At 41.0% G+C, this 21,592-nt stretch overlaps 1 protein-coding gene and 1 long non-coding RNA gene across 2 annotated transcripts in view; one reads left to right on the forward strand and one right to left on the reverse strand.

The window, feature by feature from the left end:
- Positions 1 to 843: 843 nt before the first annotated feature.
- Positions 844 to 21,592, forward strand: part of LOC138968769 (bridge-like lipid transfer protein family member 1) — a gene marked incomplete at its 3' end in the record, with an annotated part of 77,714 nt that continues 56,965 nt past the window's right edge. The window contains 17 exon segments of the mRNA XM_070341413.1: positions 844 to 1,049; positions 1,650 to 1,887; positions 2,544 to 2,687; positions 3,571 to 3,730; positions 5,609 to 5,681; positions 7,865 to 8,055; positions 8,311 to 8,390; positions 8,700 to 8,841; positions 9,906 to 10,062; positions 10,879 to 11,049; positions 11,841 to 11,958; positions 12,690 to 12,845; positions 13,467 to 13,564; positions 14,850 to 15,016; positions 15,972 to 16,284; positions 20,588 to 20,785; positions 21,338 to 21,475. Coding sequence (XP_070197514.1) covers positions 1,686 to 1,887; positions 2,544 to 2,687; positions 3,571 to 3,730; positions 5,609 to 5,681; positions 7,865 to 8,055; positions 8,311 to 8,390; positions 8,700 to 8,841; positions 9,906 to 10,062; positions 10,879 to 11,049; positions 11,841 to 11,958; positions 12,690 to 12,845; positions 13,467 to 13,564; positions 14,850 to 15,016; positions 15,972 to 16,284; positions 20,588 to 20,785; positions 21,338 to 21,475 — 2,508 coding nt within the window.
- On the reverse strand, positions 17,999 to 19,439 carry LOC138968771 (uncharacterized). The gene is made up of 2 exons (XR_011456277.1): positions 19,094 to 19,439; positions 17,999 to 18,262 (listed from the first exon to the last, which is right to left on the reverse strand). It is a non-coding gene; the product is annotated as an uncharacterized lncRNA (long non-coding RNA).

The raw sequence follows: 21,592 nt of genomic DNA on the forward strand, positions 1-21,592 counted from the left end.
GTCAGTCATATGTCAGTCCGGCCTGAGTTGCAAACAAACCACAACGGCAACAAATGAAAAAAATGACGAATAAATTAATACAAACAAACAATCAGAACAACAAACAAATAAACACACAAACAACGAACTGTTAAAATTAGCTATAGTACTGAGCCCAACTGACTCCCCGGCCTCCGAACCCGCGGGGTCGGCCCGTGTCTTTCTCTCTGGCTGTCTGTCTGTCGCTGTCTGTCTGTCTTATTCTGTCTATCTGTCTGTTTGTTTCTCTCTCTATTTTTTTAAATAACATATTTTTTCCTCAGTTTTATTACATGTGAAATTTAGTTGTTCTTATGCACGCTTTCAGCGGTGACTACTTGAAATTATCGGATCAGTCAAAGTTGTATGTCTATTCAGTGTTTTAATAATTAATGCTGTTGTTTTAAAGGGTTTCTTTGTCATCATTATCGACCCATTTTTTGTCTGCTTGCCCTTTCTTTCTTTTTCTTTGCTTGTAAGCTTAGTTTGAGCGCAGGTGAAAACATTCTTGTGAATACTGAACAGGAGTTTAGCCTACATCATGCCATGCAGTACCCCAGTGTCAGTGATGAACGAGAACATAATCACATTTTTCATAAATCCTTAGCATGACATGTTGTTGTTGATTTTGTTATAATAGCTTGGCTTACCAGTCCCCTGGCAGTAGTAAACTTCAAAGTTTTGATCGAAAGAGAATATCTGTTTGCTCTACCGACGAAGGATTTTTCTCAGGCGCCTATACTATAGTCAAGGAGGACAACTCTTCCAGCGCACATACAGTCAACATGGCCGTCCTTGACATTGTAATTTTAGAGCTGGATAATCTATCGGGCGTCTCCAACAGTAATGACTTTTGATTGATAATCGTGGACTGATTGACTTCGTGTTGCCTTAGTAATTACTGAAGACAGAGCGGATGGGATTTCCGTTCGAATCGCATACCCGTGCTAAGTGTGGATCCTTGCGGCAAAATGGAACCATTTCATGCGGAAGATGACGAGATCATTGCAAGCTGCTGAAGCAGACAAGACGTAAGATTGTATTTATCTGCTGCACAAATATACTTTCTTTGTGTTACATGGATGAACATCCCATCATTCCATGCGTGATAAAAGTAGGTAAACCCTGACCAACATTACTTATTGTTTGCATCCCACTTCAGGCGCAATTATGTTCTTACCCAAAATGTTCGGAGTCAATGAGACATGAAACTGACATACCATGTGTGCAAACTAGAAACTGATCTACGTGCATGGAGACCGGTATTAAGCTTTGACGATATGGACATTCAAGACTGCTTCCGTTCATACGTGTACGGTGTATACAGACTTCTTTTTTTTTTTTTTACTGAAGTACATGTAATTTGCAATCAGGAAGAAGAGTTGTTAAAAGTTCAGTGCAGTCTTTCACTTAAACTAAGTTACAGTTTCAAATCAATGTGTTGTTGTAGTTACACATTTATTTGATACTGAATTAAATTGACATCGAGCTGAGGTGACTGCAGTAGGTTAAAACTAAAAGAAAATGCACCTTGCCAAAAAAATGTATGAATTTATAACACTGTTCGAATTACTGTATAGATGTATTAATCCACATATATTATATTCTGTATTCTGTTCTCCCACCTCTAGTCCTTACACTGGCAGCACAAAACTATGTGAGCAACCATGCCTGACTCCAACAACAACCAGTCACTGATAACGAAATGGGAGGCGGAGCTGCCAGAGTCCACCATCTACTGGATGTTGATTGCTATCCTGTGCGCTCAAGCATGGACCATCTACCTGACATACTACAACTCTCGCGTCGTTGGCCTCATCCTTACGGCCATTTTGAACAAGTTTGTCAAATATGGCCACATAAAACTGGGTATGGTTCTTTTCCATTGAAAAATGTACTTCATACTAATCATAGCTATACATGTTTTATCCCGTTTTTTTCTGTGTTTTTTTCTCTAAAGACCGGGGGTTTATAATCATATTCTTGCTTTGGGAATGCACATTCCACATGATCTTTGGAGCGCTTATTTCAGTTTTATGTCAACTTTTGGAAGTTCTCTAATCCCTTTACAAAAACATTGGACACAGTTATGGCAGTTAAATTAACTCCGCAAATTTGTGTTCGTACAGTTCTGGCCAGGGCCTGCCATTTTTGAAAAAAGTACTGATAATCTGATGGACGACAGATACCATGCGTCCCGGGACCGACTTGTTTCGGGTTAAGTGCGTACTAGACACACAGTTTAGCGAGCCCTGATTTTTTCGGCTGCATCATTTTGCACATTTGAAAGTATAGTAGAACCCTCCTTTTTAAGACCTCCAAATATCTGAGAAAATCAGATCTTAATTAGGAGGGGGTCTTAAAATGGGGTACATTTACAGAGGTTATGAACAGAAAGTCTGAGATAACAAGGTTTTAAGAGGGGGTTCCACTGTACCTGACTCACTGCCATTGTATGCTGGCCTGTCTGTGCAGTTATAATACCTTTCAGTTTCACCTTTAAGATTAATTTTGTATTGTTTCAGGTTCCTTTTCCTTCTCTGTCTTGTCTGGAAAAGTGATGTTTCGTGATGTGCATCTGATCACCGAGGACTTCTCTGTGCGCATTCAGATCGGCTGGATAATCTTCCGCTGGTGGAGGCCCTATGTCTACAAGGATCTTACGGAAGGTGAGATATCGTTGTTTTCTGTGGTTTTAATGTGCGTTTGCATGAATGTTTGCATATATATGCGTTTCAGGGATAGGGTGTCTAAAAAAAAGTACCTGATTTTCTTTCAATACTACAGTCAAGTCAGTAACTTTATTGAAATCATTTTTGCGTGATATATTGTAGTCAGTTCATAGAAGTTTTGTCCCCAGTTCACAGCTTTCAGTTGAGATCGTCTGTTTTGTTCACACCACGTGATCAATGTGGCCACCCCGTTTTCCATTGACAGACTGCATCCTCATTGCCATATTGTTCATTACATTGGGGCATGTTTTCTGTGGGATGTTCTGGATTTCTCTGAGAATGTGGTGGGGCTCCATCCTGTTGGAACCACTGTGTTGTCATTCGGATTTCAATGTCCCGTCTCTTAGTTTTTCCATTTCTCGGTACTGATGTTTCAATGTCTTTTTGGGTACTTTTTTTTTGAGACACCCAATATATACATATATATATGTCTTGTGATATTTAAAGTGTTTGTGTGTGTGAAGTCTAAAACACTTTTTTTTAAAAATCTTGAAATAGAGACCTTAATCTTAACATAAAGATACTCTAGCTTGACTTGACTTGAAACACACATACACCATGTAGTGATGTATAAATGTGTATGCAGTTGTGTGCATTTTGCCTGTCTTCTCTCTTTCTGTGTTTTGGTTTACCTGTATATCTATATATATTATATCTGTGTATCCAATCCATAATCACAGTAAAACAGGACACATATGATAAACGATAGAAGACATAAATTAAAAAAATTTTAACTTTTCGTTTTGTCATACATTTTCAATAACATACCATTCTTGTTTTTTGATTCTAATAGAAAACATATATTTTCCTTGTCTCACAGATCTTTCGCACTCAGAGACCCGTCTGTCGGTGTTCCTGGATGGCTTTGAGTTCCACGTGTACAACAGGTCAGAGACCTATGCGACGCTGGAGAAGATGTTTGGTCTGGATCCAAACATCATCCCTGAGCAGCCTGAAGAACAGCCAGACAAAAAAGCAAGGTACTTGGTGTAGTATTGGTTGTGTTTTGACCACTTGAAATACAGTGGGGACCCTCTCCCTTCTCCTCCCCCCTCTTCCTCCCATCCCCCCCCCCCCCCCCCCCTTTTTTTTTTTTTTTACATTTAGTCAAGTTTTGACTAAATGTTTTAACATAGACGGGGGAATCGAGACGAGGGTCGTGATGTATGTGTGTGTGAGTGTGTGTGTAGAGCGATTCAGAGAAAACCACTGGACAGATCTTCATTAGAATTCACATGAGAGTTCCTGGGTATAATACCCCTGGACGTTTTTTTCATTTTTTCGATAAATGTCTTTGATGACATCATATCGGGCTTTTTGTGAAAGTTGAGGCCGCACTGTCACGCCCTCATTTTTCAATCAAATTGATTGACATTTTGGTCAAGCAATCTTTGACATAGTCCGGACTATGGGATTGAATTTCAGCTCTGTAAAAATTAGTTAATTAGTTTGCTCATTAAAGTTGTCATTAAAATCAAATTTTCACGAACAGATTCAAAAATGATTGCATCATATTCCCCAATTTCTCCTGATTTCCAAAACATATATATATATATATGTCATGTTTACTATAAAAATGTGCTCAGAATTACAGAAATAGGTTTAAGTAAGTACTGCGTTCGCACGCTGCGCGGAGACGAGCGTGAACCGTGTCGGTTTTTTGGTGTGGTTAGTCGAGACTATCTTCATATGGTCTCGGCGATGACTGTTTTTTGGTGTTAATCTGTTACTTTGATGCCGACAGTTTGACTGAATGTTTTTATATCGCTTCACGTGACTTGTTTTCTGTTACCCTAGTTTTTCAGTTTTTCTTGTTCATAAAATCTCTGAAGGCTGTTCTTATTTGAGCCTGAAGTTGTCTTCGCAAAGTCTCTTTACTGTCAATTCAGTGCCAAAGCTTTGTGCAGTGAGTTTTATGAAGTAGACTTTGTGAAGTCAACTTCGCCCAATTAATATTAGGGTTTAATTAACATTGATTTCAAAACTCACCCAGGCTTGCCAGATTTTCCACTGAATAAGGACTTGTGGCCCAGTGTCTTATGCATTACTGTGCATTGTCACTAGTGCAGGGTTTGATCCTTGGTGCCTGGCGCAGTGGCAAGACGTCGGCCTCCTAATCGGGAGTTCGTGGGTTCGAATCCCGGTCGCTGCCGCCTGGTGGGTTAAGAGTGGAGATTTTTCTGATCTCCCAGGTCAACTTATGTGCAGACCTGCTAGTGACTTAACCCCCTTCGTGTGTACATGCAAGCACAAGACCAAGTGCGCACGAAAAAGATCCTGTAATCCATGTCAGAGTTCGGTGGGTTATAGAAACACGAAAATACCCAGCATGCCTCCCCCAAAATCGGCGTATGCTGCCTGAATGGCAGGGTAAAAACGGTCATACATGTAAAAATCCACTCGTGCTAAAAACATGAGTGAACATGGGAGTTTAAGCCCACGAAGAAGAAGAAGAAGATCCTTGGTGAGGCCAGGAAGAGAAATTTGTTCAGTATTTCTGAGTCAGCTTTGTGTGTGCAAACTTGTTAGTGCCTGTCCTACCTTTTTCTGCATGGTTTTGTTGTTAAATATGCAGGACATGAATTAGTTCAATTTGATGAAACGAACAACCAAACAAACAAGTAAAGAGGTTTACTTTGTTATTCAAGGAGAATGAGATGCATGCCTTTTCTATTTATGTTTTTTTGTTTTATGGAGTCATGTTCATGATCTATCTTAATTCTTTATCTAACCTCTTGAGTGTACTGTCAGGGTTGTATTGCTGTACATCTCTCATTTGTGTGTGTGCGTGTGTGTGTGTATGCGTGTGTGTGTGTGTGTGTGTGTGTGTATGCGTGTGTGTGTGTGTGTGTGTGCAGAATCAAAGTTCCAGAGAGCAGCACCTTCCACTGGCGTGATCTGATTCCTATGATCAAAATGGACATCAATTCGGTTGGTTTCATTATCTTTCTCTTAACTATTTTTGATATACTTCTGTATCATGTATGTGTCAGTGCTGCCATTACAGACTCTAGTTATTCTTGGCTGGGTACAGATACATGTACCACAATTTTTCTCTAACTGATATTTAACAAATTTACAAGGAAAAGTGCGTTTTACATTACATTTATTTCAAATTGATATATATATAGAGGTTATAACACTAGTGTTTTTTTTATATGAGTTGTTCTTCAGTACTGGTGACAGAAAGGGGGAAAAGTGGTCAAAATTCAAATCTCTAGTTTTGTTTTTGAAATATGGCTTTTCATAAAGCAGAAATACTGTAGTATCTGTTGTACATAAGAAAAAATCACTGGTTCACATGGTTCTTACATAATCTAACTTTTAAAGCTGGTTCTTGTGTGTCTGTGTGTATGTTTACATGATGACGATAGGACCCGAAACGGCTGCACGGACTGAGACAGGAATTGCAGAGAATGTTCTTTGCCACTCGAGTCGTGTCATATGGTACTTTTGGAATAGCAAATTTGAAAGGATTCTTCAAAAAACGGCGGAAAACATTATATACCCTGTGAGCTATCGAGGATCCTCCCCGTCTGGGCTGTCGAAACATGGTCTTGTTAAAAGACGTTTTCAAATGGTTAACAGGGAGATACACTCTAAGCACATTTAGCGAAGTTATGTTGCCAAATCATCAAAGATCAACATTTCACTACACGGATCGATGCACACAGTCGAAATAGATGTGACTTTCACACGACCGAAGACTACTTACTAGCAGACTAGCAGACGACAAGATCTAAATATTTAGATCAGTGAGAACAATCCGTTGAAGAACAGTTACTCCGCTTATTCGTCTTCAGTTAAGCTTATTTCCCCTGCCATAAGTTTCCTTGCAGATCTGCAGTCGCGTAGTGAAATGAACTAGTGTCATCGGAAGATTCTTCTCGGTCAATGATCAAAGCACAGTAAGTTCTATGCTGACAAAAGTCACTTTAGGAAAACTTGACCATTGACTTCATTTATGAGCCCAAAGGTAACAATATCGACAAGTATGTACGCATTTGACATTAAATGAAACATTCATAGACAGTTTCCAACTCACCAGATCTGCCAAAGAGCCTTCATTCGTGAAAAACGATGATTTTAATCCGAGAGGTATCGGAAACAATCTCTTGGTAACCTGCGTTTCTCCTTCCGAAGCGACGTGACGGCGCCACATTTGTTAGTTTATGGCTGTTTATCGCGAAACAACACAGTTGAAATCTGTGTGTAAAATATCATAAATGTGTGGCGTGTAATCTCCGAATCAGTTCGTTATCTGAATCGAAGGCGAAGGTAACCTGCGTTGCATGTGGGACGGCGTGAGCAAATTTGATTGCAATATTTTATACAGGAAGTAAATTTCAATGATTCTGGCTCAGTCTTCTAGATCTGTTATGCAGTGTTTTGGTAGTGTATCTGCTTTTCTACTATGAAGCTCATTTGGAGTGATACGCTGATCGAAGTGGGGTACCCTATGTGGGACATCAGCCGTATGCAGATTACGCCTCAGAACACTCTCGCATTTCACAAAGACAACAATAATTTGCAACATTTCAAGAACTGCATCAGTTTTATTAGATACTATTTCAACAAAAACAGCACAAACACGACTATTATCAACAACACAGAACGGGAGGTAAGTCTGTAAAGATGCACCAAGTGTGCGTTCCTGTTTTTGGACACCATTTTTGCTAGCATTTTCACAGTAAATCTTAATATTTCCATATCTATTGATCGATTTGGGTATTTTCTTTGATTGTGCCGATTCTCCTATCTCTCTGGCATGTACTGAGTGCTTTGTGACCAGTTTCTCCCCTAGACTGTATTGAAAAATGCGTCCGTGTGAACTGACCCCCACTTGTCACCAGTAGCAAAGAACAACTCATATGGCTTGTATTTCAGTCAAGACCCAGCGGATGAATATCAAGGGACTCACGAGCCTCTGGGTTTGTTTGCCCTATTTTGTTTGCCCTATTTTTTCAAGGAGTTATTTTTGGAATTTGTCTATTAAGCATAGATAAATAAACATAGAATATGTAATTTAAAGAACGTTTAATCTAGGCAAAACATTCACATGAACCTGAACAGAGTTATTTGTGAAGATGGTATATTCCGCTGTCTATTCACAGGGTCATGTGGTGTTTGGAAATTACCTGGTCCCTCATAGTATGCTGATCAAGTTTGAGAAGGCTGACGTCATGTACACGACCAAACCCGCCTCCACCCTCTCCGACCTCTTCATGCATGTGGTGAAATGTGAGATGGAGAATCTCCGTGTCATGTTCGTTCCCAGCCCCAAGTACAACGGACCGCTGGACGAGTAAGTGTCTCCCTGTGCACTTTTCTGTCAACTTTTTATGCTCTTGTTTATGCTTTTCTTTTAATGGAGTGAAATTTGAATCTATGAAAAAGAATGGACTGTTTTAGTGTTTCACTAGGTAACTTCTTTCTGCTCTTGATTTTTTTGCTTTTCAGATCCATGCTTATAATGTGTAAGACTGAAGGTATTTTGCAGAATATGTCATTCCAGTGTCTTTGCGAAATATTTTCACATTTTTTCAAATTTCTTTTGCAGGCCTCCAAGAACAATGGGTGAGGGCTTTGTCGTCCTGCAGTCCAACAAAGTCGATATCTACTTTTACATGGATGAACCAGGTCAGTAGAACTTTTGGGATCTTCTGGAATTATGGAATCATAATATTAAAATGGCTGAAGAAGACATTCATCAAAACCGGTCCTAGTTGTGTTTGTGTTTGTTTCTGGTGAGTACATTTTAATTGTTATCTTGTTCATAATATCAAATGTTTGTGTTAGTTCTGTGATATTAATACTTTTGTCTGTTCAATCATATGCAGATCTGCAGCATAGAATCTCCACGTTAACCTCAACTTAAGTCTCTGCGCCTCTTTGTGGAGCTAATAGTTTTTGAGCTCATGTCTAATGAAAATGGAAACCAATGTGCAGGTTTGGTGCCCCATGAACCTGAGTGTCTGCAGATGGCTGATGGGGAAGTTTTGGTACGCAGAACCTACCCTTGTTCTGGGGTGGACATCAAATGCGGCAAGAACACTGATCTCAGTTACGGCCCATGGGCGGACAGACAGAGGTGAATAGACGTTGTGTTTGTGTGTGTCTGTGTGTGGGGGGGGGGGGGGGGTGTCTGTGTGTGTGTCTGTTTCTCTGTGTCTGTTTATCTATGTCATTCTTTTTACATAAAGTCAAGTTTTGACTAATCCTGTTCAGATGATAGACTTGGAGTCAAGACGATGGTGGTGGTGGTGGTGGTGTTGGTCGTGGATGTGGTGATATGTGTGTGTGTGCGTGTGTGTGTGTGTGTGTGTATGTATGCAAGAGAGAGGGAGAGACTCTGTAAGTGTGCATCAGAAATTGTTATTTCGCATACCATTTTTAGACATGCATGTTCTAGGAGCAGGAGTTGGTGTAATAAACATGTACTTCTTTTGTAAGAGCCAGGATTTATTTTGAAAAATGTGACAACAGAGGGTCTTGAAAGATGGAGATGTGCATAGAATCAAGGTTTAATTCAAAGGCTTTAGCAGGAGAACTTCTTCTTCTTCTGCATTCGTGGGCTGAAACTCCCACGTACACTCGTGTTTTTTGCACGAGTGGAATTTTACGTGTATGACCGTTTTTTACCCCGCCATTTAGGCAGCCATACGCCGTTTTCGGAGGAAGCATGCTGGGTATTTTCGTGTTTCTATAACCCACCGAACTCTGACATGGATTACAGGATTTTTTTCGTGCGCACTTGGTCTTGTGCTTGCGTGTACACACGGGGGTGTTCGGACACCGAGGAGAGTCTGCACACAAAGTTGACTCTGAGAAATAAATCTCTCGCCGAACGTGGGGACGAACTCACGCTGACAGCGGCCAACTGGATACAAATCCAGCGCGCTACCGACTGAGCTACATCCCCGCCCTAGCAGGAGAACAATTGTGAACATTTTACAGATACCCCCTCCCCCTTATAATACCTCGAAAATCTGAGAAATTCAGGTCTCAGAATAGAGAGAGTCTTAAAATAGGGGTAGATTTGCACAGGTGAAGTACAGAAAGTACAACAAAGCAGGATCTTAGAAGGGGTTCCCAATGTACTTTGCTGGATGTCCAAAACTCAAAGTAAATACCTGAAACTCCATGTATCCACAGAGAACACCTGTGGAAGATGTTCTTCCCTGCAGACTACCAGAACATGGTACCAACACCAGAGGCCGAACCAGGGGAGAAGCGCCAGAACAAATCTCTGGAGCTGAAGTTGACCATCAACGCCAATTCCACCATCGACATTCTCTTCACCAAGAGTCTGGTAGGAGACTGACTTTTTATTTGGCGGGTTCAAATGTTAAAAAATGGACCTGCGATGTGTGGCCCCTTGATATGAGGACACCTCACATGAAAGGACACCTTCTGTTAAAAAAACCCAGTAAGGTTACCTATTTAGGATTTATTTGTTAAGTTTTTTTTTCTCTCAATGGAGTGCCCTCACCTTCCTTTTTCTCAGACAGGTGTTTCTTCATATTTCTGTTGTTTATTTTTTTTTATCTTTTGATCATAGGAATGTGAGTTAAAGGAATCCAATAGTCTGGTAGTAGTCAGACTTTTGGGGGCTGGTTCAAATGTAAAAAACAAACAAGAAAGGTTTCCTATGTAGGATTTATGTGTTCAAGGGTTGGGTTTTTTTCCAATGGAGTGCATGTTCTCAACTTGCTTTTTCTCAGAGAGGTGTTTCGTCATATCTCTGTTGTTTATCGTTCGATCATAGGAATGTGTGTTGAAGGGAAGAACAGAATCCGTTTCTCAACATGATTGCAAATTTTTCTCTGCAACTATAGCTGAGGAGCAGTGACAGGAACCAAACGCTTACTGATATATTGAAGCATTTAAATGGAGAAAATTATCGCCCAGAAGAGATATAGAGGGGTATCTCTGATAAGAGGACACCTCACATGAAAGGACACCTTTAGTTGTCCCTTTATCTGTACCCAAACATACCTGTCATGAAAGGCCACCGGCAATGTAGGGACACATTTGGCTGGTCGCAAGGGTGTCCTTTCCTCGCAGGTACCACTGTAACCTTAGCAGGATGGGGAATTTCACGCAATTGCCATCGTTGTATTTGCAGATCACACAAGCTGTGCACATGAATGCTGGGAAGGGGTCGTACATAGAAGCGGTCATTCCGTGGACTGTGGAGGAGACGGGTTACGTCAGCAAGGTCAAGGGTCAGCTGATGTTGGTCGACGGCACCACCAGCATGACCTTCCGCTCCCTCATTGAGTGTGAGACTTTTGAGGTTGGTGTTTATTCAATCTTCTGATACAGTTTATTTAAACTTTTTTTTTTTCATATACATGTTTACACAGCCATGGAGTTTATGATATAATAAAGGAGCACAACAAGATAAACTTATAAATGTGCTCTTAGAGACAAAAGAATAAAGTGGTGGACGATATTTTAAACTCATCTGATACAGTTGAACCTGCCCTCACGACCACATCTCGACAACGACCACCTGGCAACATCAAACACCCAAAAGGATCCCCACAATTTTTTTCTGCGTAATTCACCTTTCTGTAGCAAGCACCTGTCTTTTAAGACCACTTTTTGTCGGTCGCTTGAGTGGTCGTTATATACAGGTTCGACTGTAGCTTGTTTAGAAAAGCCTTTGTTATAGTTTTCTGTGACCAAAATGTGTTTTACTTTCATGTTGGATTGATGTTTTCTTGAAATAACTGTCATAGTTGTTTGCGCTGTGGAAGGGTTCTTTGCCTTGAAAATGAGGCAAGATGTAAGCACAGTGAAAGTGACACAGTGAACAATGAGCTCCAATTTGCATATTTTTGAAAGGAAAAGTCATCATATGGAGTGGACACAACATCTTGACCGCGTCCACGTGATACACTCCTTTTAAGACCTCCAAAAATCTGAGAAAATCTGGTCTTAAAAAGGAGGGAGTCTTAAGATGGGGGTAAATTTAGAGAGGTTATGAACAGAAAGTCTGAGAAAACAGCGTCTTCAAAGGGAGGGAGTCTTAAAAGGGGGGTTCCTCTGTAGATACTGTTATGATTGTTTTCTTGTCTTCAGTTTGACATCACTGCATGCTATCCCTTGGTGTGGAATGAGCACCAGGAATGGAAGGTGGACTTCACCGCTTGCAAGGCCATGGTCTACATTATCTTTGCACACAAAGACTTCTTCAAAGGTAAGTAAGGGGGTCACAACTCAAGTTGAAATAGAAGGGAAAACTGGTTGTTCTATGCAGTGGAACCCCCCCCCCCAATTTTAACTGAAAGAAATCTTGGAAAATCAGGTCTTAAAAATTAGGGACTCCCAAAACTTTGCAGAAATAAAAGCAAAAGTTGATGACAACATTTTGCTGTCAGCAGAGACATGTATGCTGTTTGTTGTGTACATATTTTGTAGCATCTTGGTAATGGTGTGTCCTTTTCAAGTACGGTATGTGCATGTGTTTTTTGGTCCATTTTTATTTTTGTAAAATTCATTTTCACTTGCATTTATGTATTGAACTACTGGTAACTATCTTCTTTTCGTATTCCAAATCTTGAAGCTTACATTGCCGAACAGGGGCTTCCAATGGCCTCAATTTTTGCAGTTCATTTAGCATTGAGGTGGAAGTGATTCTATTACACATATTGTTCAGAAATAGTTTATTCCACAGTCCTAATGACATCAACAAAAAGGGAATACTGTGGAACCATCCTTCAGTTTAAGACCCCCCCCGATTTTAAGCCTCCCCAATTTTTTAAGACATTGTTTCCTGAGATTTTCTGTTCATAACTTTTGTAAATTTAGCTATATTATAAGACTACCTACGTTTTTAAAGTCTGATTTTCTCAGATTTTTTGTAGGTCTTAAAACGTAGTACTAGTCGCAGCATACATTTCTATTTTCAATGTTATCTTTCTTTTTCAGACCTGGCAGATGACTGGTCCACCAAAACTGTGCCAGACATTTACAGTTTTGTGCCGTACACCTGGACAGTGAACTTGATTGTCAAACAGTTTGAGCTTATCACGCTCGCGAACGAGTACAACTGGATGGACACATCTTCCCACTACCAAGAAAACAGTAAGTTTTAGAACTGTTTTTTTAGTGTGTGTGTGTGTGTGTGTGTGTGTGTGTGTGTGTGTCTGTGTTTGTATGTGTATGTGTGAGCGTAATGGCGTGCGTGTGTGTGCGTGTGTATTAGTGTGTGAGTGTGTACGTGAGTGTGTACGTGCGTGTGTGCGTGTGTCAGTGTTTGAGCTCATCACTCTCGCTAACAAGTACAACAGGATGGACATGTCTTCACACTACCAGGAAAACAGTAAGTGTTCTGTGTGTGTGTGTGTGGGGGGGGGAGTAGGTGTTAGTGTGTGTGTTTGTGTGTATGAGTGTGTGTGTGTGAGTGTGCATGTGTGTGTAAGTGAGTGTGTGTGTGTGTGCATGTGTGGGTCACTTTCAGTGTGTGTGTATACATGTGTCTCCATGCCTGCATATGTTTTTTTCTGCAAATTTTTTTTAATGTGTGTGTACAAACTGAGATGTTTTCTTCTTCTAACTCGGAGGAACTTTTTTTAGAGGTTATAGAGCACTAAAGTGCACACAAATTCTTATTGTTATCTTTTGTAGTACTAGCCTTGAAGAACAAGGCCAGCGATGTAATGGCAGTGTGAGTTGACTCACTGTATAAACTTTCTCTGTGTGCAGCTCAAATCGGATTCTGCGGTGAATTGTTTGACCTGTGTGTGACTATGCCGTACACAGATTTTCTACCTCCAACTCTCCCGATAAATATAGTTATAAAGGTAAGCATAAGTTTCAACTGAAGAGTTCAGTTTGGTACAGTGAACCACCCCTTTTAAGACCTCAACAAAATCTGAGAAATGAAGGTCTTAGAAAGGGGGGAGTCTGAAAATGGGGGTAGATTTACAGATGTTTGTTTCTTTGTTCGTTCATGGGCTGAAACTCCCACGGCTTTTACGTGTATGACCGTTTTTTACCCCGCCATTTAGGCAGCCATACGCCGCTTTCGGAGGAAGCATGCTGGGTATTTTCATGTTTCTATAACCCACCAAACTCTGACATGGATTACAGGATCTTTTTCGTGCGCACTTGGTCTTGTGCTTGCGTGTACACACGGGGGGTGTTCGGACACCGAGGAGAGTCTGCACACAAAGTTGACTCTGATAAATAAATCTCTCGCCGAACGTGGGGACGAACTCACGCTGACAGCGGCCAACTGGATACAAATCCAGCGCGCTACCGACTGAGCTACATCCCCGCCCCTTACAGATGTTAAAAGAGAAAATCTGAAAGAGCAAGTTCTTAAAAAGAGGGAGGTCTCAAAAGGGTCGGGTTCCACTGTAAATCCCAAAGATTGGACAAGTAAGCGACAGGCGCAGTGGCGTGGTGGTAAGACGTCGGCCTCCTAATCGGGAGGTCGTGAGTTCGAATCCCGGTCGCTGCCGCCTGGTGGGTTAAGAGTGGAGATTGTTCCGATTTCCCAGGTCAACTTATGTGCAGACCTGCTAGTGACTTAACCCCCTTCGTGTGTACATGCAAGCACAAGACCAAGTGCGCACGGAAAAGATCCTGTAATCCATGTCAGAGTTCGGTGGGTTATAGAAACACGAAAATACCCAGCATGCCTCCCCCGAAATCGGCGTATGGCTGCCTAAATGGCGGGGTAAAAACGGTCATACACGTAAAATTCCACTCGTGCAAAAAACATGAGTGAACGTGGGAGTCTAAGCCCATGAACAAAGAAGAAGAAAAGAAGGACAAGTAAGCAGCCTATTGGATCTTAGGAAATACATGTCATGAGGAAAATGTTGCAATGTTGTTCTGTTTGTTGTTGTTGTTGCACGTCAGCAGCATGCCACACATCAGCCTCACTGTCTGGGATGCTAACTCTGCCACACTGTTTGAAAATCATGACATAGTTATTTCCCGGAAAGTGTTTATTCAGATGAGAGAGTTTAACGACAAGGAAAGAAGCATGCAGGCTTTTGAAGTAAATGAGACCGGAGAATGTTATTGATAGATCTTAGACTGTGTAGGGTCTCTAGTTAACATGAAGTTTGGTTGCAGGGAGAGACAGTGGACTGTTGCCTGTACCTGCCAGAGAACAACACCCTGCGTCATGTCATCATGGCCATCTCAGAGAACATGAAGATCGTGGACAGAGATGGGACAGAGATGGACAAACCCTTTGGACAAAGCAGAGACAGACAGTGGAGAAAGCTGACTCAACGCAGGTAACATTTGACTGTGCACTGTATATTTGCTACATACAAAAGTTGTGTGGTCAATTCTAGAAAAACAAGAGGCGAAGCCTTCAAGGCTCACGTAAGAAATCGACAAACAGTAACACAAACTCAATCACTCCGTCACACATACACACACACACACACACACACACACACACACACACACACACACACACACACACACACACACACACACACACACACACACACACAGAGTAAGCATAGGTGAAACTGTGCAAGAAAGCGAGACCCTGGATCTGCCAAGTAGTCTCGGCCCGCTCACAATAACAATGACCGAGACGTTCAGTAATTCCTTTGCGTGACGTCTAACCCTCTTACGTCATAATGTGACGTCTTCAAATAGTTTCTATCACACACGTCAAACACTTTTGACCGAGACTGACGTAATCCATAGACTCGGAAATATTAAAGTTTCTATCACACACACACACACACACGCACGCACGCACGCACGCACGCACGCACGCACAGACAGACAAAGTTTATCATCGCATAGGCTACACTTACGTGAGCCAAAAAGCTGTGCAGAAGTATGGCTTTAAACAGTTAGTCTTTTTATGGGGATGTCTCTTTCACAAAATTGATTCTGAAGTAAGCTGATTTTGTCCTAATTGTCTCCAGTACAAATGTGGCTGTCTTTTCCACAGTCATAACTCCATTGCACTTTGTTTGAAGATATACTTAAGGGGGCACATGGGGTGTAAATCATGTCATAGCCATATCTCCTGTGTTTGTCAACCCATCTCCATAAAAGTTTGCACACAAATGTAAATAACTAGGATGAGCTTGTATACAAAGTTGGGGGGGGGGGGGGGGGGCAATTTTGTATCTAAAATATATAAATGTTGCCCCCAATCCTACGGTAAAATTGTTCATTGACTGAAGCTAAATTCTTTTACTCTCCTCTGTGTTTGACTTTCAGCAACGGCTGGGTGGACTGCTGGCACACCTCCTACGTGTCCCTAGCGGTCACCTACCTGTACCACCCCCTCCCCACCCTCCAGTCCCTCCATGACCACTACCTGGCTGTGGACGGTGTGACCACGCCTGAGCTGGAAGAGTCCCTTCTGTCCCCCCTGCGGCCAGACACCCCCGGAACGTCCAAGGGGGAGGTGACTGCGGAGAACTTTGACCCCAGCGAGTGGGAGCCTGATCACATCAGTGTGGAGCTGGAGGTTGCCCCCTCTGTGCTGTGTCTCTACGGCTCCTTGCTGAGGAACCTGCTGCACGTCAAGGTAAGAGTTGTTAAACTTACAGTTAAGAAAATGTCATTGTTTGAATGAGATATGACAAAAATGAAGACGTCTCCTTTTTGACTCACATGCGAAGCAAAAGTGAGTCTATGTACTCACCCGAGTCGTCCGTCCGGACGTCCGTCCGGAAAACTTTAACGTTGGATATTTCTTGGACACTATTCAGTCTATCAGTACCAAATTTGGCAAGATGGTGTATGATGACAAGGCCCCAAAAAACATACATAGCATCTTGACCTTGCTTCAAGGTCAAGGTCGCAGGGGCCATAAATGTTGCCTAAAAAACAGCTATTTTTCATATTTTTCCCATTTTCTCTGAAGTTTTTGAGATTCAATACCTCACCTATATATGATATATAGGGCAAAGTAAGCCCCATCTTTTGATACCAGTTTGGTTTACCTTGCTTCAAGGTCAAGGTCACAGGAGCTCTTCAAAGTTGGATTGTATACATATTTTGAAGTGACCTTGACCCTGAACTATGGAAGATAACTGTTTCAAACTTAAAAATTATGTGGGGCACATGTTATGCTTTCATCATGAGACACATTTGGTCACATATGATCAAGGTCAAGGTCACTTTGACCCTTATGAAATGTGACCAAAATTAGGTACAGGCAGGCAAAATTTGAAATTTGAAACAGAGGTTTAAAAAGCAGAATTTTAGAAAGAGCAGGTTAAAACAAACAAAACAAAAAAAGAATGAAGTGTCTAGCTTGATTATTTCCTGAGATATGCCCTTAATTCATCCGAGCGACGCGTCCGTAAGCGCGAATTTGTATTTTCGGCCAACTTTCAGGTCATACAGAAATTTCTATGATGTGAATAGAAATGATGAAAAGAGTTTTTGTCAGTCTTTATGACACAGACAGTAAGTAGTTAGGAAAAAGAAAGCAATACAGACAGAAATACATGAGCACTGACACACCAAAAACATGAAAACACACCATTATTAACATTCCAAAACAGCACAACTCTGTATTTTCAAAAGATCATAGCATGCAAGTTTATGAAGTGAACAGTTTGAAAATGAATCTTATAACACTTCATGTTATAACTGTCCACAGGAATTATTTCTGAGTTACAGTTCACATTAACTTTTAAGACACAAACCCTCAAACTTGACCCATCCTTTGATTTGTCACACGGAAAACGACCAAAAATAGAGAGCAATTATTTCAAACGCTGATAACTCGAAAACTACTTGATGGATCCACACCAAATTTGGTAGGCTGATTCTATGTACCAGGACAGAGTCACAAACACACTCAGGTATGCTGAATAAATTGGAATACTAACCTATCATGCTGTTTTTAACATAAAGTGGTGACAATCTTGTAGCGCTGAACGACATCACTTGGCGAATGGCATACACAAGGAATGTGAGTTCATGAAAACATCATTTCTGGCAGCATACAATAATGATAACATCAGAATACATGTGTATATAAGTAAGCAGAAGCATATGTGTTTAAAATATAAACTGTTCCATATTTGGCTATGTTGCATGAGTTTTCAATTTCAGTGCTTGAAGACACAAACGGTAAGTCCTGTTTTTCATCATCTAGTGATCTACGTAAAGTACGCTCTGTGAAAGGCAAAATACAGGCTTGAATAGAATGGTGTCATTCCGGCACATAATGCTGAGGCCAAGGTCTACACAAAGAAAGTCACTGAAACTGAAAGTAAAACCGGCACCTTCACCCTCACGTTGTTTCACTTTGGCAGCCTCTTTCACAGTAGCTTCAAGTTCAGTCCGAAGACTAAGTCCCTCCAAAGGATCCCCATGCACAGTTCTTGGAAAGAAAGACTCCATGTCCTTCCAAGTGGTCTTTGTCTCCACTCGCAACAGTTCCAGTTGCAAAGCTAATCGGTGGGTGAGTGGTCCACGATCAACCTTTGGCGGTGCTCCCTTTCCAGTCTTGGTCAAGGCTTGTTTCATCTTCTGGAAATGTACATCATCTGCAACACACAAGATCCCGTCAAGGATTAATTTTTGTCTTGGTAAATGGACATACAACAGCTGAGCTGCACTACTTGTGTTTCCACTTTTTTTTCCTTCAATCACCTGATTCAAGACAAGTACTACTACTAGTACTTCTTCTTTGACTTTAGTAACTTGAATTTAAAAACAGCTTCATATGCATAGATCAGTAAACTGTAGTTACACTTACTGCTTGTAGAAAATTGATCAAGCGAGATAAAAATGCAAAGAAACCAGAAAAAGACTGACACTGACACTTATCTTAGTATTCTTACTGCATAATAATACATGTGTATTCAAAGAACATTGAAGCTGTTTGAGAATTGATTCGTGTATGCTCCTCCATAATATCTCTGTTGTATAGTGCAAGTAGCAATAATGTGAGAAAATGCTACATGCGTTTGTGAATTCCCGGTTTCCAGCTGATAAATCGAAGACTGAAATACGGTGAAAATCGTCAACACTGACTATCGAAGTTCGATGATTTTTGTCACTTCCGGTTTTCGAATTTCATTTTATTTCTCGAGATTTCTTACTAATCATAAACAAAATGATGAAATGAATGCAAAATACGAACAAAACAACCCCAATACTTTTTGATGAAAACGTTTTTATTGAAGCAGTCGGTACCAATAAAATTAATTTTGAACTGAAATGGCAACACTGCCTCGTGCCGAAAGGTTCAATGAGGAGACGCTTACACAAGTTGGAAAATCGGTCAAATTTCTTGATAAAAAAACCGAACTACTCATATTAACTTACAAAGTGATCAACTAGTATGTTAATCTTTCAAAATATATAGTACTTACCAAGGCTGGGTTTGATGCTGAGAAGAAACGAATCCAAATTGCCAGGGCCACCGAGTGGTGGTTTTGCACGGTCCGCCATGACGCTAATCGGCTCTGCGGTATGCATGTGACCCCCGGTACTTGGTTTTGATTGGCTCGCGCAGCGTCAGGGAGCATGTCTCCCTCACGTGACAATTATCGTCGGATTGTTCAAAAAACGAGCTTTCTTGCGCATCTATTTGTTGTGCGATCCGTTCAGTAGTTTTGGAGATATTCAAGTTCAAACTGACGCCAAACTTTACACTTGAATTTCTTTATTTTACGGGCAAAAAGTCTCAGAAAGAATTGTATGTAATGAAAGAGTTACTCCCCGTTAATATGACCCTTGTAATTTGCATACTTTGAATGAGTTCTTGACTCTTACAACCGCAATTTTAGAAACGCGATGCAAAACATGGTGAGGAGACGGAAATGGAGGTAAGCGACAATCGGCGGCGATCGCATGTACAGTCAGCACCTTTCACACGTTTGCACAACTTACAAAGGTAATAAAGAAAGAAACAAATAATACAGACAGATAGATTAAGAACAGATCTTTATTTTGCAATCATTATTTTTTATTTCCATGCATTTTCTCGACCTGAACAAGACAGAGGAACACAGTCTATTTTTAGCTGGCAACGCTCTTTCCAGCCTAGCAGCCCAGAGGCTGCGGGTACATACCAAAATAAGGTAGTGAACCACTAAAAGTGACCATATCTCATGGTAGAAAGAGCCAATAAGCACCATTGTACTTCCTATGTCTTGAATTAACAGCTTTGTGTTGCATGACCTTGGATGACCTTGACCTTGGGTCAAGGTCATGTATTTTGGTAGGAAAAATGTGTAACTGTAAAGCATGTGAGTCGTATGGGCTTTGCCCTTCTTGTTTGACTTCGTCTCCCATACGAGATTTATGACGCGTTAAGCAAGTGTGGCCACCTGCTGAGAAACTTGCTGCATGTCAAGGTAAGGATTGGTGAACTTACAGTTAAGAAAATTTCATTGTTTGATTGAGATATGACAATGACTAAACAAACGAAGACGTTTCCTTTTTGACTTTGTCTTCCAAAACAAGTTGTATGATGTGTAATGCAAGCCTCCTATGTACCGCAACTGTGACCAGGCCTTTCAGCTTTAAATGCTCCTACCAAGAGACTACAAGATTGGTGCAATTACCAAGGATGGGCAGTCTTCTTTTACGAAAGATAATTACAATGTAGATTGAGGAGATGTTTCTGAACATGATAAGGGGAGATTTTAATAGGGTTGATGGGAGGGGAGGAGGGGGGGGGGGGAATTGGGGTGGGGAGAAGAGGTGAAAGGACCAAGGTCAATGTTGTCATTGATTCAAATTAACCTTTTTCCTAAGTCTTAACTTAGTTTCACATGCTTGCCAATTGTTTTACAGATGCCAAGATTCCTAAGGTCCCAACGATTTCAATATTTGATCATGTCTTTGCTGTGCGTCTGCAGGAGAACTACTTAGGAGAAGACCAACGCGTGGCCGACTTTGCTGATAGCCGGATAGGGATGGAGGACAACGAGGGGTTCGTTCACATCAACACGCCAGGGGAGGTGACTGAGCTGGACAATTTTGACCCCCGCCAGTACAGGGCATACGCTGTGACAGTGTCACTCACGCTGCATGACATTCAGGCTCACCTGGTGAAGGTCAGTGCATTGTTTGGTTTCGGATAAATTGGCTGATTAAAAGTGATTGGCTTTCCATGGATTGCTTGTGATTTCTGATACAGGTAGACTGCTAACGCTCTTAAATCAAGAATCAAAGAACAACAACGGTTAGTTTTGGGAAGTTTAATTATTGACAAACTACTGATTCTCATAAAACCTGTTTACTTTTGTCTATGATCAAACGTTCTAATAACTTGTTTAAAAAATTTTGTTTTAAACATTTCTATCATCCTTGACTGTCTGATTTTCTCAGATTTTTTAGAGGTCTTAAAAGGGGGTTCCACTGTATGCCATTCCTGCTAATATGTATTTGTTCCAGTTTTGACAACTGGAAGATGAGACCAGGTGCTGTCTCCTAATTTGCGTAAATAGATGATGGAAGTTTTTTGTGTTATCATAAAATCAATGAGTATTAAAATGTGAGTACAACCTTGCGCCTTGAGATATGGCATTTATCAGACATGGAAAAGTATTGAAATTTAAACCTATTTTAAATTTCAAAGCAATTAATTTTGTTTTGTTTTCTTCCAGAACTGCAACAAAGACGACCCTCCCTGCCCGAGTGTCCATGTTGAACGCCTGTGCTTTGAGATGGACAAGAAATACGCCAACACCAAGTTGCAGCTACTTCTCTCCCCTTGTGTTGTCATTGCCAGAGACAATCTGCCGGTAACATTTTACATTATTTTTTGTAAAGTTTCTTATTGTGGAAGATGTATTTGAGATCTTGTTTCCTTGAGACGTAAACAAGCAGATTTACAGGCAGATGCACACACACACACACAC

Source organism: Littorina saxatilis, linkage group LG6, assembly GCF_037325665.1.
Source record: "Littorina saxatilis isolate snail1 linkage group LG6, US_GU_Lsax_2.0, whole genome shotgun sequence".
In the NCBI taxonomy this organism is placed as follows: domain Eukaryota; kingdom Metazoa; phylum Mollusca; class Gastropoda; order Littorinimorpha; family Littorinidae; genus Littorina; species Littorina saxatilis.